Source organism: Argiope bruennichi, chromosome 2 (genome assembly GCF_947563725.1).
Source record: "Argiope bruennichi chromosome 2, qqArgBrue1.1, whole genome shotgun sequence".
In the NCBI taxonomy this organism is placed as follows: domain Eukaryota; kingdom Metazoa; phylum Arthropoda; class Arachnida; order Araneae; family Araneidae; genus Argiope; species Argiope bruennichi.
This window is the reverse complement of record NC_079152.1, coordinates 15,781,499-15,801,152: the sequence shown is the minus strand read 5'-3', so window position 1 is coordinate 15,801,152 and position 19,654 is coordinate 15,781,499. Positions and strand designations below refer to the sequence as shown.

General features: G+C 28.7%; 1 protein-coding gene across 1 annotated transcript in view; it reads left to right on the top strand.

The window, feature by feature from the left end:
- Positions 1-19,654, top strand: part of LOC129958975 (lachesin-like) — a 411,789-nt gene that overhangs the window by 373,643 nt on the left and 18,492 nt on the right. Inside the window, exons 9-10 of the mRNA XM_056071740.1 lie at positions 9,486-9,629; positions 17,209-17,496. Coding sequence (XP_055927715.1) covers positions 9,486-9,629; positions 17,209-17,496 — 432 coding nt within the window. The remainder of the gene's footprint in view (positions 1-9,485; positions 9,630-17,208; positions 17,497-19,654) is intronic.

Genomic DNA, 19,654 nt, shown 5'->3' with positions numbered 1-19,654 from the left:
AAATACTTTTTTTCAAATATTCAATTACAATTGATTACTTACCTTTAAAAAAATCCCATTGTTCACTCAAGAACCAACTAATTATATCCCCCATGCAACATATTTTCTTCTCTCCCAATTATTTTTATTCCGGAATTCAGGAAACTTGGAGAGAACGCGCTCCTGCGAGTAAATAATGGAGCAAGTGAGGACATCCGTATGCAATGAAAATGAATGTAATGCCCGACTATAAATGCTTCCTATTATTAAAGTCGCTCGTAACAGCTCCCCTTTCTGGCGTGATGTCAGTATCATTACTGCAATTTGGTTTGTTTACCGAGAAGGAAGGCATTGTTAAGGAATGTTTGTAATTTCTCTCCAAGTTCACGTTCATTGTAATACGTTAGCGCCGTAACGCCCAAAATGGCGCATTCCGAACCGAACGAAATGATGTGGCCCTTCAAATTTCCCCTCTCATTTTGTGAAGTCACTCTACATATTCTTGACGGGAACTCTAAATTATGGGTATTTGGTGGAGACCTTTTCAGCCAAGGTTCACTTTTGCAGAATTTCGGACGGCCATTATTTTATATCATGCGCGATAACGCTAACAGTGCTTTCAGTCGAAATAAGAGGTTGGAATACTTTTGTAACGGCGAGCACCTTTTGCACTTAACTTGAAGCATAATAAAAAGTTTGTTTGCGCATTGCAATTTTGAATATTTGTACTATCTACTAATTAGCTGAACTTTTTGTGAGTTCAACACCGAGTTAAAATCAATTCATAATGTCACAGTGCATGTTAAGAATGGAATTCTGTCATATTTTGAAGATGAAATGACTGGTATCACTTTACGTTGTGATGTGAACTACAATTAGATGACGCGCAGAGTTATATTTTATCACTTGATTGCAACATCAAGTAATTTTATACCTATACCAGCTTTTTAAACGAATTTTTATATTGTAATCTTTGATATGATACAATTATAAATTTCTACCAGTTATTTTAAGTGTATTATGTTATTATATATATAAATATATATATTTCTCAACAATGTCTGTTAATGTATATCATGTCAAATAATTGAGTCTGGATAGGTTAAAATTGGTGACTTTTTCGTTTTGAAGCTTTATATCTTTTATTTGAAAATTGTATATTATGTTTAAATAATCTTTCGACAAAAAAATATTTTGATTATGGATAATCTTTTCAATTATTTGTTTAATACAAGTAATTACAAATGAGAAAAATTAATATTTATAAATTACTATTTTTCTTTAAAACGATCAGAATTTTTCTCCACTGTTTAAATATAAACTTATTACTCTTATTTTTTGTTTACTTTCATACAAAATTCTATTTTGATCAATCATTCATTATATCAGTAATATATATAAGCATTATTAAAAAGACTTAGCAGTTATTCTTGTTTGCTTTATTTTCAGTTTCGTTCATCTTTCGGTTTATTATTTTATATTAAACGCAGAATTGGTTCTATTTAAAATTTATTATTAAAACACTTAATAACGTCTTTCTTTAATTTATAAGATTTTAATCAGGATGAAAATTTTGAAAAACACTATGTATGAAAATTTTGAAAAAGTATGTATATATATATATATTATTTTTTTGCAAAAAAAGAGGGAAAAAACATTGATGAAATGAAAGAACATCACTTGTATGACAAAAGCTTTCACAAACTGAATTTTTATTATTATTATTATATTATTTTTATTTTTATTATATTATTATACATTATTTAAAAAGTAGTATAGAGCAATTTTTTTTAAAGAAATTGAATTTTATCAAATGCTTAAAAATTTTATGATTATGTAAGAAATATGTTACTGAGCTCGTGAAAAAATACTTTGCTGCATTCATATCCACGCGTTAAATACTTGGATTCTACTTATAAATAATACGTAATTTTCAATTGTAACAATTAAAAATAAAAACAATTAAAGTTTAAGCTTTAGACGGACTATAACTTCTATAATGCAAAACTATTTAATTTCTATTAGACAGACAAACTAAGTTGTTTATCCTCTTATCTAAGTTATCTAAGTCTTATCCTCTAAGTTAGCTAAAGCTGTCTAATTTTTATGAAGCAAAATCTTCATAATTTTAAGTATGCTAATTTTAGAACAATTAATTGAATTTTTCCAAAAAATCATATTTCGTATTTTCTACATCGACTTTGTAACAAACTAAATAACATTACTAGCATTGTATATTTAAGAAAACTTTTTTTATCTCTTTCATTTAAGAAATAATGTGATTCCTTAATATTTTATAATGTTGTAGAATTTGAAATATTGTGTACGGAATTTTAAATCATGGGATGCTTGAAGGGCAAAATACTATGATAAAATGAATGAATATATCATTATGGGTTATGTATAATGCGACAAATGCTTGATTTCAAACTCACCCTGCATCATTTATTAAAACACAGGATCCAGTGATATAATTTTCAAAGCGGAAAATTTTAATTCACATAATAATTTAAGTTTATTGTGTGACAGTGATGGCATATTAGAATAATTATCATTATAAAAGTTTAATGCTGCTTTTTTAAGCTTAATGTGACTGTGATGGCACGTTACAATAATTTTCATTATAACCCTCATACTGAAGACATTTTGATTTAAGACTGGTGATCCAAAATAAAGTTTACAAGCAGCAGAATTTGGAAAGTATAAATTAAGGATGGGAATTGTGTTACTCAGAGTGGAGACAGATGGCGCTGGTTGACTTAGACCAGTTGTTCGAGCAGATAGCATTAATATTGAGACCTGAAACAATGATAGTAATGGCAAGACGTCAAGAGAAGTCATCTCGCACAGAGGCCTTGCTACGATTTCTATGAGCCAAAGAATGTGTCCCCATCGGGCATTCACAGACAAATCGTTGAAGTGTTCGGAGGCGAATCAATGAGTAGCCAACATGTGGCGAAATGTTCATTCTTTTGAAGCGGGCAGAGAGACTGCTGGAAACGTTTAGGTGGGAGGTCTGGAGCCCCCCCCCCCCATGTAGCTCTGATTTGGCTCCCAGTGACTATTTCTTTTTCCCGGCATTGAAAAAAAACTAATCCGAAACAAGTTTAATATCAGACGGTGATGTTGAAAAAGGTGCCGAAAACTGGCTCGATACCCAGGGACTTGATTATTACCAAGACGGGTTAAACAAATTGCTTCAGAGATGTGATAAATGCCTCAATAGGTTTGGTGATTATGTAGAGAAGTGACCGCTACATGTGTCTCTTAATTACCATTTGCATCCTTTGTCTATTTTTAGTAAAATATTTTTTCCTTTGCCTTGTAAACTTTTGTTTTGGATCACCCCTCGTATAAAAGCAAAATTAAAAGAAACTTTTTCATAAATTTTCTTAGAAAAATAACTTAAATTGCATTATACGAGTAAATATCATATAATCTTTAAACAGAATTTTTGTAGACATTTCTACAATATATATATATATATATACGAACTTTCCTTCTAGTTTCAATGATTCAGAAATTGTCTGACAGCTGAAAAGAAAAAAAACAAAAGCAATTATATATCGAGATTATATATTACCACAATTATTTCATTTATTTAAAAATGCAGCAACTAGAAATTCTCTAGCAGGAATCATAAAAAAAATAATAATAATATTCAACAAATATCTGAATAGAAGGAAATTTTATTACGCTATTTAATTTAAAATAATGAAATTTAAACACTAAATACATTATCAAATTATTTATAAATTTGCTTAAATATGAAAATTAGAATTCTTCATCTGCATTCTTTCTTTATTTATATGTGTATAAACGTATTCATAGTAAGGCAATTGTATTTATTTAATGAATGTTAACACTTCTGTCAAAATAATGATTCATCTTGGCATCTACAATATAAACTATGGCGTAGATGAAAATAGACATATTTTGATGGTACCATATTCTGTAATAGACTACAGACATATCTTATTTATATTATTTTATTCTAGTGCTATAAATTAATTATTCTGTAATATTAAAATAAAAAGACAGTTTAAAATAATTTATTTGAGCAAATATTGAATAAATTTTATGCATCATTTAACAAGCTTTGAATGGAAATAAACAGCATCTAGATGTTTTGTCGTGAAATATTGAAATTAACATTATTAATTTAGTAACTATTATAACAAATATCATATTTAAATTCCGAAAATGGCCGGTTAATGAGTAAATAAATGAATTTACTAAGTTAAAAATCACGCCTCAATTTTTAAGCTGATATTGAGAGAATGTTTTTAACTATTTTTAAAAATAGCTTAAACATTTAAATTACTAATGAAAAATTTTCATATAGGAAATTACATAAAATACCCATGCATACGGAGTTAAAATACTAGATATAAGAAAAATAAAGCTATGGTAATTGTTAAAGCCATGTGGGAAAATATAATTTATATTTTATAGCAAATCCTACGACATTGTTATTTCTCACTCAAATCAATCAAACTTTTGTATCGTATTAAACTAATTTGGTATTTAATAAGCCCGAATTTGTATATGCAAAAAAAAAAAAAAAAAATCATAGAATTCTGTCTAATAAAAGGCAGGAACAAGTACAATTTGTGTTAATATTTTCAAATTTCTTGTAAGACAAGTTAAAGTATTGCTTTAGAAATCAATACCAGACCATGATTTTTATATTATTATCATTTCATTTATGAACATTTATATTATCATTTCAAACGAAGCACTATTTTTAATGCATATAAATTAAGCTGTTAAAAAGTACACTATCCTATCACGCTTGATGCATTTACTGCCATATTTTCCACTATATTAATAAAATAGAATAATGCGAGTCTTATGGTGTCTCATCTTTAAATTTTTGAAGTTTACAAAAAGCAGACAAATTTGACTAAGGGAGTAGCCTTCTTAAAATTGTAGTAGATTACTACACTATTTAAACTTAAATATGATTTTATCATTCTAAATTCTACTCCAGAGATTCCCAAATTATGAAATAAATATGTTAAAAAATTTAGTGAATAAATAGAGTAATAAAAATGCAAAATAACACCACATGTATATCTCAAGTACCAAGCTATGATTTTTTTTTTATTTATGCAAGAGTTATTTCAATTTTTCTGTGCTTAAGACAATGAGAGTTCATTTTAGATAATAAAAGTAACTATCTTTTTACTTTTTAATCATCCTCTATAAAGTAATACGTCCTTCGTCTATTCCGTAATTCTAAATACGACTGTTAGTACGCAAAGTATTACTCCGATTCTGATAAAATTATTCTTGCTCAAGAAGGGTAAACAGAAATAAGTAATTGATCGGGAGAGATATTATCACCCCATGATTTTAAAAAGTGAAATTGCTTACAATTTTCTTCAAAATAATCAGCTAGATTTTTTTTTTAATGAAATTGTCAGGACAATCAATTTTTCAAAGCATGCTCCAAACATAAAATTTTAAAAAATCAAATGTATGAAAGATATAATAGAATTCTCATTAAACACATATTTTTTCTTTCACACATTTTATATTGAATTTATTTCGTTGATTGCAGCTATTATTTTCTTTTAAAACCAATGGAAGAAAACAACAACTTATTATTCTATTGTATTCTGAGTTTGATCTTACTTTAAAGGAGAAGGATCTTACAAATAATAAAAATATTTTTAGACTTTTTTAAAAATAAGAAATTCGGTAATTTTTGCCTTTAAATTGCGATTATATATATATATATTTGGACATTTGGCAACTTGGCGCAGAATATGGTGACTTTGGCGACAAAATAGATAATACTGGAATCTTCCAGAATTTTAGCGATTCAGTCAATAAGAACCGAGATACACCTGATTGGTCCAGAACCTTGTCTCACCGCATTCAAGTTGCAGTCAATCAGTCGTAATCGTGTAAAGATTTACGGCCAATAGTTCGATTAATCCAGCGAAGAAATAAAGCAATTGCTGAATTGAGCTGTGTGCCGAGTCCTGGTGTTTATTGTGCAAGCAGTATCGAGTCGTGTGTGGAGTAGCCAGTCGTGTAGTAGTGAGTCGGCAGTTGGATGCAGCTAAAGCGAGGTGACAGTGGAGAATTGCAGATATATAGAGAAATCGTAGAATGAAGCTACGCGGATTACCTTCTTCTGCTGAATTTTGTCTGGCCACTTTATGTGATGTGATTGTTTTTCGCTAGGGATTTTTACTTGTGGGCTACTGTTTGTTGTAGTGCGCTGCTTTGCTTTTCTTGTGTTAGTCTTGGCTGTATATTTGTCGGCTTCGTGTTAATAAAAGCCGTCTTCCGTTACTAAAGGACTGTTTATTTCATCTACCAACAAATCGAAAAGAACCTGACGGAAGAATCCTTAATCATATATAATTATATACATAATCAAAATGTTATTTGGAAAGAATTTAATTCAACGTAGGTCAATATACTCCAAGTTCAAGAGGCTGTTTTAATATAAAAGAACAGTATTTGTGAAATAAAATGTAACTAAAATGGGGACAAAAGCTACATCCGATATCAACTTTTTATCAATAATTTAAAATATTAAATTTTATCGCATATTTTTGTTATAATTGAAATTTTGTCAGAAGTAAATTTTAAAACCTAAATATTCTTACTTTAAGATCCTAAAAAGTAATTTGAACAGAAATGCATTGCCTTTTTTTGACAAAATGGATTTTATTTAAAAAAAAAAAAAAAAAAAAAAAAAAAAAACTACTAGTTCCACTGATACAAATACAAAATCTTAGCCAATTCTGTTTATCCCCGTGAATAAATCTCGTCAGATTTCTTTGAAATAAATACTCAAATAATAGAAGGATAAGTCTTTCAATAAAATATACCTGATTAATAAATGAATATTGAGTTAATGCGTTGATTTCAAACGTTATTGTGTTTCAAAGCCGATGGAATAATAATAAAAAAAGTTGAAACTGCTTTTGCCGCTTTCTCAATCTGACCTTACTTTATAAAGAAAGGAATTCACCCCCATTTAAAGAAATCCCATACACTTAGCGCATTCTTTAATGAGAAAATTCAATTTCCACCTGCGCTTGGTTGAATTTAATCCTTTTAATTAGTCTTGTAATTAACGCGGAAATAAGCTTTACGGAAATGCTTGAAGTAACAATTCTGCCGGGATTCGCAGCTCGGAGAGTCATTAAGATTTTTGACTGAGGGATCTTGTTATGAAGTAAATTGATTTCTAAGATCGCTTTATTTATTTTTCCTCATGTAGGATTTGTTTTTCATTTTTTCCTCTAAACTTTTAGTTTGTTAATGATTATTATAGAAAATTAAGTATGATTCATTTCCAGTAATTAAATGCAATAAAAAATTATATATAATTTTAATTACTGAAGTAGGCAATTATAAATAATTGAATTGTTCCAAACAAATCAGATTATTTTGTTTTATATTGTTGGCATTTATCAATTATTTTGAAAAATAAAATAAGTCTCTCAAGTACTTAAGAAGCCTAAAGTTGTTAATTTTTACTTTTTTGAAAAGTTAATTTTTCGGTTCGGCAAATATCATTTAAATCTTTCTGCGTGCCGATTTGATGTGTTCATATTGTGTATAAGAGGATACTCAAAATTAAGTTGAAAGGTTTCTTAAATCTTTTCAACGTATTAAAGATCACATAGATTGAAGAAAAAATTAAGTCTTAAATCTATATATTAAGTCTTTGTATAAGAAAATTAAATTGTCTTAAGTCTATGTATTAAGTCCCTATATAAAAAGATTCAATTAAGTCTTTTGCCTATATATTAAATCTTTGTATAAGAATATTAAATTAAGTCTTAATTCTATACATTAAGTCTATATACAAGAAAATAAAATTAAATTATTACATAGTCTATAAAATAAGTCTGTATATAAGAAAATTAAATTAGGTCGTTATATCAGCAAGTGACTTTTAGACAATTTGAGAATTATTTCGAGACTCATCTCTTAAACTTTAGTCATGGTCAGATGACGGCACAGCATTTCGGTCCTCACAACTATTAAAGAATTCTAGGCCACAACAACATGAGTATATTTGAAGTTTCGCATTAGATTTAGTGTGTACGAATGGTACGGCTGCAGTGAACCTAGGTTGCAAGCAAAGAATTTCAGGATCCTTAAACCGAAATTTGCTAATCCTCTGCAACATACTGAAAGATATAAAAAGAGAAATATTAGGCGAAATTATTAAAAATATTAATTAATTTAAATTTAACTAAAAAAACTGTTATATTTAGCATGAATGTTTATAGAATTAATGATTGTTTTTCTATAAATTTAAGAGCAGATATTCATGAAAATTTATTTTTCTTCAAAGGTAAATCAAAATGTTTCTTCAGTAATCAACTCTTTACAGCTTATTTTCAATACATCGCATTTAAGTTAAGCTGCATAATGTCTTAATAATACATTCTTAGCTTTATCCTTAGGCAGAAAAGAAAGATTACATATCATTATGCATTCTGAACCTAATACACTTGGATAACCTTTAAATTCATAGGGTTTGAATGTTAGTAGAATTCATACATGTAGTGAATCTTTGGTTGATCTGAGTCCACAATCGGTGATCTTCTGATTCGAAAACAAAGATTTAGTCATTTTACCACATCTTCTCTTCCAAGAAAAGTGTAAAAAATATGAAAGCTTCATATTTTTTTTTTCCATTAAATAACTCTGCTGTATTTTTATTATCTAAGAACCAATAATGTTATTGCAATATTTCATCTGAACGAAGCATTTCTGTAAATGTCAGTGACTAGCAGATATCTAAATTCAATGTATCAATAATTATGCTAAGATTAATCAATTAAAAACTAACTAAATCTGAAGGGACAAAAACAAATAAGTTTCTTTTTTTAAAGAAATTTTATTATGGATTTTTTTTTATTTCTGACCCAGTAGAGAATTATTTAATGTCTCAATAAGTAAGCAAAATAACATGCAAAATGAACTACAAAATGGACGCATTTAAAAATGTGAGAAAATTAAAATATATGGACCATTGCTTACTTCTGAATTTAAGCTTTAGCTCCTAACAATATTTATTGAAAGGATAGCACATACCAAAACATACTCAACATGGAACCAGCGGAAGTGACTCCAAAAATTTTTTTTTGCTCTATAATAAAGGCGAATTGGTGAATCTAAATACATAAATCCATCTATTAGCTTATCACTTAAATTGCTTAATATTTTCTAGATCTCAAAATTTTTAATGTGCGCTTTAAATAGAATTCCTTCAAATTAGAACTCGTTTTTTTATTTTATCTAATGTTAAAATAAAATTCTAATTTAAATTTGAAAATTGTAATCCAAGAATTTGTATCAGTTTTTTTTATGATATAATTCAGGATCCTTGATCAAAATTAAAAATATCCAATATGTTCTTATTAACTTGTTATCTAAGATTACTGACTTGGTGACATTTCATAGATAACTATCTATGAATCCTATAAAAATGAAATTTTCAGCGCAAAATTGATTTTTAGTGTTTGTTTCAGATGCCAGCATCCACGAAGGGGCAGTGCTGGAAATCAAGAAAGTCAGCCGCCTTCACATGGGGGCTTACCTGTGCATCGCTTCAAACGGTGTGCCGCCAGCGGTCAGTCGAAGGATAACACTTCAGGTGAATTGTGAGTATCCGTCTATTGAACTTTCTGCCATTAATAAAATTACTGAAAATACAATAGAATATAATTTTGAAGATTATGACTATTGTTATGTTAGAGTGGTTATTTATTTAAAGCTTAGTCGTAGCAGAAAAGTTAAATTGTATTATTATCTGTACTTCAGACATTTTTTTCTCAGCCTGTGCTGCACTAAATGAAGTAGGAATTATCAATTTATCAGTCAAAATAATAATAAAAAAATGCTAGAATTTATCAAACAGACGAAATTTGATTTCAGCGAAAGACGAGCTTCGACATCACTTTCTTTGACAATACTGACACATTCAAGTAAGAAATGAAACCTCCAAAACTTAGTTTCATTGTTCCATTCAAAATAAGAATGAAGAAGATAAGTGTTTATTGATTTAAACTGGCTCTAAATAGCAGCTGAACAAAACATTAGAAATCGTAATTAATCATGAATATTTCACATATTGTTTAGTTTTAGTCTGAAAATTTCCAAAACATACATTAGAAACATGGCTCTTTCAGTAGTAGCAACACATTTGAAGCTTCCAAGGATGAAATCGCAACTTTCATCTGTAATTCTTTATTTTACCACAGGAAATAACTAATATTTGAAATTAGGCAGAAATAACATACAAAGGAAGACATTTGCGAAAAGCCGACAGGAAACCCATATGTTTGCAATAAATATACTTTTATGACAAAAGGTGATACAAAACTATATCTCTAAAGGCATATTTAGAGCCGTGGTAGTATGGTGGTAAGATCTCGGCTTCAGATCTAGATGATTTCAGGTTCAAGACCTGCTTCCACAGAAGACCCCCGTGTAGGTGTGTCTAGTGCACGTCGGGGACAAACGTCCTACCGCTGGTGAGGTATGGAAGATCGGAGAGGGGGGTGCCAGCTCATCGTCATCTTATCATGCTTCAAAATTACGAGGTCCGTCCCGAAATAGCCGTAGTGTTGCTTTAAAACGGGACGTTAATATAACTAAACTAAACTTAAGCAATTAAAAAAGAACTCCAAATCGTAGAAGCAAGAGCTAAGAGAATATAGAATAAAAAGTGCAAACAAAATGAACGTTTTTACTTTTCTCCAAGGAATTTTAACTGCTGCATTTTGGAAGACTCTAAACAATTGATTTAAAATGGATTTAAAACTTAAGCATAAAATGCAATTTTGAATTCTCTTACTTTAATTCTCTTACTTAATTTCACTACTTTATATACTTCTGAGAAAGCGATTGGATTTTAAATATGCCATGAGACAGCTTAATTAAGTTTTCTCTTCTTAATTAATATGAAAAATTATTGCATTTCTCGATTACACAATAATTTATTTAATAGTGCAGATTGCTGTATGGGTGACAGCAATTGATTGTTGATTTGAAGACACATGTTGTCTTTTATGTGGTTTATTGGTAACATCAACAACAAAAGGCACATGAATACGCCAAAGTGTAGTAGGCCTAGAGAATTACACATAAAATTTCTCGGGAGAGAGAGAGCCGAGATCACACTTCCCATAGTACAGGAGTCAAGTTCCCTTCTACTGGAAAAGAAAAAATATATACTAAGATCAACAGGGTGACCAGGTGATATTTACATGATTGGCAGCTAGCTCCGCCCAGGAAGACCACATGGTTAACTGAATTCTTAACATGATATGTTAATATATAATTATTTAGATGTATTCTGTTAACACACACTTTCCCAGGATCTTTAACCAGTATATGATAGTTAACCTTTCAGAAGATCAAATTTTGGCAGATGAAGTTTTAATTAAAATAATATATTGTTTTCTTAGATTTTATTACTTCAATCATTAGACGAAACATTTCCTTAAGTTTTCTAAATAGTGAGACCCTCACCCATTAAAAAAGTGAAGGGGGAAGAGAAGAGAAGAAGGGGATATTTAAGAAGGAGGAAAGAAGTCATTGGCAGGTATTCATCAGATGTTAATATACAGAAATATTACAAAAATAAAGCTAAAGAACGTCTTTCAGAATGCTTCAGAATTTGAAGGACATCTCGAAAAGATCCAATTGATTAAGTTCCGAGGAACTAAATTGTTCTTAAGAAAGGACAACCACCACCGACAAACTATTTTGTGGGTTTAATTATAAATTCAAATGTAAATATCTTGTGAATAAAGGGATTTTATACCAAAAAGAAATTCCTTTATTAATAACAGTGTTTTTAGGCGACGCGTTTATTGAAGGAATTTTATTTTTTTTGGGAAAAGAAAAGATCTTAGGAATTTAAAAGTCATCATACATAATAAAAATGCAATAAATTGAATTGGGTGAAAAAATATGTGCTAATATGTGTAACAAGAATATTTTCATATATAGTAAAAATTCTTGTTTATTAAATAATATGGAATATATTCATTAATAGCAAAATTATGTAAATTGTTAATGAAAATTTCTAGTAATAATTTATGGTAAACTCTGTACGAATACATTTGACTTATATAATTAAAATTTATTATTTAAAATGTATGAAAAACTTATACAACTTAAAATTAAATCAAATTATAGAAAGCTGTCGAGTTTGCTTAAAAAAACACACTAAAATTCTGAAGTAATGTTCTCAAAAAACAAAGCAAGTTAGTTAACAATAAATAAATAAATGATGATATCGAGAAAGATTTATATGTGAATTATGATATAAAAATGGAGATATTAAAAATAAGAAGATAGGCAAATAAAATTAAAATATAAAACGAAAATCATTCAGAGAAAAATTATCATCAAAATTCTTAATTTTTCCGTTTAATATTTTTCGTTAAAATTCAGCAGTCATAAAAAAGGCAAAAAAAAAAAAAAAAAAAATAATGAAAATGCATTCAATTATTCATTAAATATCTTCTTACAAAACAACAATTATTTCACTTTAAAGCACAACTAAAAAAGTGCTATATTTTTCTATATATGTTATTACAAACAAGAATATCCTTTAATATCTTATTGCAATATGTCTTGAAAAAACAAAATAGAACGAGACATTTTTTACAGGAATGGAAGTAAAGCGTTAAAAATAAGAATGAGGAAGCTTTTATTTAACTATTTTTAAAAGATCAGCTTGCATTCTAGAATATAAATGTTTGAAAAGTTGAACAAACATATTTCCATTTGTTTGAGAAAAATTAATTTTTCATGCATTTTTAAAGGATAGAATAATTAATTCCTCTACAGAATATTAATAAAATTACCTGAAACAAGTAAATATTGTCTTTATAGATCTGCAAGTATGTAATGTAATGTTTAATAACGCTTTGTTTGTTATCTCAAGATGAGGAATTATATTATCATAAGATTGAAAATCATTGAAGATTATCAAATAAATGGGAAAAAAGTATACATAAGCACCCCGTCTAGAAAAATTGCACTATAAAGTTTATAGAGAATTTTCATTTTAATTCTATGACAATAAAAACGAAAGAAGTTTCATTACTTTTAATATTTCGTTTATAGTTTATGAACAAGTGGTGAAACGATCTATAAACATAAAACTCTATTAGTTCAAAGATTCAGTTCAGTTCCACTTACATACACATACACAAACAAAAAATTGGGTTTCTTTTTTTATAATAAATTTGCCTTTTAGCACAAGATTTTGTACGACTTCTCCATGACAATGTTCGTCAATCTGAATGCCGTACAATATTGTGAAGATATCACCATACTGTCACTTTTTGTACTAATATGAAAGCATAAATTTTCAGTTCATTTTCGCATTATCTCGCTGTAAGTGATATAGTTCTATGTTAAAAGTAGAGTACTAAAATATCTGTTATGTGTTATTCAGAGGGTTAATATGTGTCTATTCCAATGATTCCAGTTAATGAATGAAATAACAGGATAGTATTTAATGCTTGCTAATGCTTTTGAGATTCAATCAGCACTAATGTCGGGAACTATTATTATTTTCTGCAAAATAATATTAATCTATTTGCTAGAGTTTAAATTAAAGAAATTAAAAAAAAATCATAAAATATTATTCAGCTCATTTTTTAAGCCATATAACAAACTTAGAAATCAAGAATGATTGTTGCTTTCTGCTTACAATAAAAGTCTACTTATTGAAAGAATTAAAATTAGTTTAAGCAATATGACACACAGTTTGTGACTGCAAGTAAAAGCTTATTTTACACTTGTGACTTCAAAGGAAGCTTATATAAAATTTTCGACTTGAAAGAACAACTTATTTTACGCTTGCGACTACAAGTTCTGCCAATGCTGTAGCGGCAGCCCGGTCACTCACATTTTTCTCTGTGCCTTCAGTCCAGTTGCAATAGGCAACTTTGATTACTATGGCAACTGGCTGCAGTATAGTCTTATATAGATATTTGATGTATTCAATTGCTTTGTATTTTATCTGATTGTATTTCTTTTTAACCATCATTACTATGCATATACCATCCATTGTTTTTTTTTTTTGTTGTTTTTTTCCCTTCATCTATCACCAGATTTTTTGAAAGCTGTATTTGAGTTTGGAAAGAAAGCCTAACACATGACAAAACAATGTGTTCGATATTAATACAAAAATAAATAGAGTTCTTTTTTAAGCTTATCGACATTTTCCTTGCAGGCAGAATGATCTAGATTATTTCTTTTTATCATGTTGCGTGTATGAAGATGTCTTGTATGAGATCTTAAAATATAAATCCCTGAATTTTCAATACTCACATCGTTATTTACTCCCAACGTCGATTTTGAACTGTTTTAAAACCATACCCTTCATTAAATTATGCATTCTATTTTACATGCAGATAAAAAAAAAAGATATGCAGATGCGTACCTTCGCATAGTTAATGTTTTATTTCGTTAATTAATCAACCGAAACAAAAATGAATGAAACATTGTATTGATAAATAAATTTTTAAAAGCAAAAAATTTCCACTCGAAAAAAGTATTTACTATCTGTTTATATATAAAATTAAAATTGTGACAATCGAACCGATATTAGTCATAATAATTATCAGTAACGGGTCTTCCATTTTCACCGAATTTTAAGGTTCTACTTATTGAGAATCTATATTTCTTACAAAATTGTAGTAAGAAATATAAGTTAAAATGATGTAATGATAAAATTTCTTACATCATTATCTTTAAAAAATAAACTAAACTATTCTCATTTCAAAGCTGCATTTTTAAAATAAAAATAAACTTTGCAATACATTAAATTTATCAAAATTGTATACCTAGAATTTTAAACCTAGTTACGAATCTTTATGAATGAAAAATAAGAGTAAAATGTTGTTCCCATATTTGTTTACAAATGTCTTTTATAAACAACTAGGTATTACTTCGAATTATACACAAACTTAGCTATCCATAGATAAAATGCTTATTGACATGGAAACTAAAAAAAAATCTATAAAAATTAATTTTTAATTGATAAAAGATAAGACATTTTGGAAATGTTTTTAATAATATCAAATTCAAACTCAAGTGATTGAACTTGTATAAAAAAAATCAGCTTAGAGTTCGCAGTTAATACGTTTTTGTATCCATTATATTCCTTTTCATCGGCACTTAACATTTGCAGAAAGCCATTACAGTGTCACATTCATTGTTATTCCAATACAAAACTTTTTTGTCGATGCCTTTTTGAAGTTCCCCCTTTTTCAGATATCATAAAAATTCAATATAAACTTCAAAAATCCATCGAACAGATTCATTTTGAAACCTGTAACCCGATAAATGTTCGAAATAGAATTTCGCTCTTGTCAATTTCAGACTTCAGTACATTTTTAGTAATGTCGGATTTATGAGAAATTCTGAGAACAATTTTTTTTTCAAAAAGCTTTCCGATGTGTTTCCTTTTCGTCACTTCTAAACATCATATTCTGTGGAAATTCAAAAAGTGTTTAAAGTCTTGTTGCCGAATTTATAATGCACGTCTCCCTTCTCCTAAATGTAGAAATTCTTTTTCGATTCTTGGGAGAAAAAGTTTGATCGTGTAATCTTTAAATCAATAGATGTATAGAAGAAAAAGAATTTGTTTAAAAGTATTGTAAGTGCAGAAAATTCACTAAATCTCCATGCTGCCATTTTCCTGAAACCTAAAAGTGTCTATTGTATGAACTGCTAATTTTGTGCATTATTCGAAGTATTTACGTGGTTGTTTATAAAAGAGATTTGTAAACAAATATGGTAAAGACATTTTAATCGCCTTTCAAGTATTTTTCATTCTTAAAGATTCATATATTCATATAAAAATTACTTTTATTAAAATTATACCTTTTATGATTATTTTTAAAGAAATTATTCGTGCAAAATAGATCAAAGGGTTTTTTTAATGATGCATTATTGATACACATCTGAGTGCCAAAACAACTGATAAGCGAATTTTTGGAATTTATTCTAAGAGGCAAAACAGGAAAAAAAAATAGAATATTTAAATACAATCCATTAATTATAAAGTATGTGGAAATATACAAATGTTTGGCAAAAATTATGTTTTATTTATTTATATTTTTTTTTACTGATACAGTCTAAGAAAAGCTTGAGAAAAGGTTGTCGATTTGGTTTACGTAAACATAATTCCATTAAAATTGCTGCAGAGTAGTAACAAATGGAGAATGCAAATTTTTCTAGTGACAATAATTCGAAAATTTGAAGTGTGGCGCCTAGTTGTAAAAATTTAAAGACTAGCCAACTTTAGAGATTAGCTAGTTTGAAGGATAAATGAGGTTTTTCTAATAAATATTTTGTGTATTTTATGGTTACGGTTTTATGGTATGTTTTAAATGGCTCTTCCAGTAAAGTGTCTTTAAAATTTAAATTTAATAGACATGTAACACGTATTATTTTAAAAATATAATTTTCCGTATAGTGTAAAATACTTAATACTAGTTTCAATTTTAGGTGTTACCCTTCTCGAGTTATTCATAAGAACATAATTTTAATTGCAAATATATCCGCCAATTTTACACATGACTCCGCAAATTTTTTGTTCTTGTGTTTTTATTATGACATGTCTTTTTTTTATTTATGCATTTTTTTTATATTTTTCATTCCACCATATATATATATATATATATATATATACACATATTTATAACACACGCATACCGAAAATATTTTGTGATTTAGAACAAATATTTATATCGACTTTTACTGGTGTTTATAATGAAAAATTATTTAATTAACTCCTCTTTTAGATCCCTTTTCAATTTATCATTTGCTCTTTCTTCTGCTCTTTTTATTAGATATTCTGTTTTTATCTTATCCGAAAAAATTCCACAAATCAGATTGTTAGCAATGAATGGTAAAGGCATCCCTGTGAAGTGTCTTCACTCGAGTGATTCCATTGTATTTGGTAACAGAAATATATTATATTATACCGAAGAAAATCAGGGTTATTTATATATGTATAATTAAAATGCAAATTTAATACTGATATCTTAGAAATCTCTCAGGAACTTCTACCAATTCACGCACAATTACCTGTATTTTCCGCACAACTATTTCTCTCCCTTCACCTCATTGCTTTTGTCTGTGGGACCCCAAATGTACAACTGTTTAATATCTGAATATTCGAAATGTATTCTATTTTCCTTGCAGTTCCACCGATGATATGGATCCCGAATCAGTTGGTCGGTGCGCCTTTGGGTGGAAACGTCACTCTCGAGTGCAACACCGAAGCTTACCCGGAGTCTATGAATTACTGGTCACGGCACAACAATGAGATGATCTCGGACGGGGGAAGGTTCGACGTCATCTTCACGGTCTCCACGTACAAGATCAACATGATTCTTACGATTCATCAGTTGATTCATACTGATTATGGCATCTACCACTGTCTCGCAAGAAACTCTTTGGGAAACACGGAAGGCACGATTCGCCTATACGGTAAGTTGATTTGTTTTTTCAACTCATTCTTTTCCACTTCTTTCGTTTGTTCAACATGTAAATTTATAGTCAATAAGTTGAAAAAATTTCATGATAATCATGTTCCTACTGATCTAAGAACTGGATTTTTCTTCATTGACATATAATATAGTTATTTTATATATAGTTATTTTATTCTTCTATGTATAAATGATGCCTATGTTCTATTTTTCTTTATTCTGATATTTTCCACAACTGAATGGTACCAGATTTACACATTTTGGGTGAAACTAAGTTAGTGGGGAAAATGTAAAAACTATTCATGACTTAGGTGAATTATTCTTATATGATGAATTAAAGAAAAACAAATTTTTTCTTATATAATGGAAACCAATTCTGGTCGAATAACTTGAATGAAAAAAAAAATGTCCCGTCCATTTATAAAATGCCTTAGATATGTGCCGAACAATCAAAATCAACATTCAACATTTCTTCAAAGTAATAAAATATTTCAATTATCAAGAAAAAGTTATTATTTCATCAGTTTTTATATTTTTAGTGTTTACACAGTATTTTGGTTGATTGTTCAATTTTGTTCAAAACTATAATATTTCGGCAGAGTTAAATGTGAATAAAGCAGGCTTTTATCAACCAATAATTATTAATTATTTTTTAGATGGAACACTGTCGTTAAATATTATTTTAGCTTAGATTTTTACACTTTAATTTATAATAAGAGAACTACTGACTTTGGTTAAATAAATTCTGTTTTCATGCGGGAATTCTATCTGGGTTCATCAAATTACTGCTTCAATCCAAATATTTTCAGTTTTGAATTGCTATTCGCATTAAACAGTGTTATGACCTTGAACAAAGTTAAAATGCAGAATTTAAAAATCGTTACAATGTTTCTTTCTTAGTCAGTATATTGCCTGTTCAACATCTAATTTGTCTGGCTGCTCTAGTCTGAAGGAATAACTACAAATATAAATGAACAGGGAGTTCTTTAAAAGGACTTATAATTCATAATTTTTTTCTCAGCTAGCTGAAAATATAATAAACAACCAGCGGGAGTGGTTTATCCAAAGCACTCCATAATAATAAAGTTTTAATCTCGGAGTACACCTTGGATATCTTTCGTGCATGATAGTACGAAATAGTAAGCTTTGTCTTGAATTTAACATTTTTAATGAATCTATTGTGTGATCCTTGGCCATTTTTTGCCGAAAACTTCCTGTTATCGTTAAGTAGTATACTTCCTGGAGAAAACATTGGCTATCATTGGAGCATAATAGTAGGGAATAGTAAGCTTTGTCTTGAATTTATCATTTTTAATGTATCTATTGTGTGATCCTTGGCCATTTTTTGGCGATAACTTCCTGGTATCGTTAAATAGTATACTTCCTGGAGAAAACATTGGCTATCATTGGCGCATAATAGTAGGGAATAGTAAGCTTTGTCTTGAATTTAGCATTTTTAATGTATCTATTGTGTGATCCTTGGCCATTTTTTGGCGATTACTTCCTGGTATCGGTCAATAGTATACAAAAAAACCAATTCATATTGCAATTCATATTCATTTCCAAACTGATTGTAACAAAAATTGATAAAACTATATCTGTATTCACAAAGCCCTATATCAATTTGAGTATATTTAAGCCATGGTTTTTTTTTTTTTTTTGACTTTCTGAAAGTATAGACTTACAGATGATCAACCCTTCGTTGGATATATTTTAAAATTTGGTAGATGTCTATACCATATATATTAAATCTGTTTATCGAGTTTTATTTATGTAGCTCTCTTAGTTTCGTAGTTGTTGCGATAATGTATATTTGAATAGCTGTACAGGGATTTTCTCTGAAATGTTTTCTGTTCAAAATTTGATAGAAGCCTACCATATCTTATCGGTATAAATATTGCATACCAAATTTTATCAATCTAGATCAAATCCTTTCCGAGTTTGATTTATCACAGATAAACATTTTCCGAAAATGCGTTTTTTGAAATCAGGAACCAAGAGATTCGTTAAAACAACAAGTTCGATTTTTTTTTCTTTTTGCGACTGCAGTACTTCGTATGCTACAAAGTAAAAACACGCTTTTTCTTTCTTTATTATCGGCTTTCATATCGGAGAGGAAAGTCACTTTACTCTGATTAGAACGACGATTTTGAGGGCTC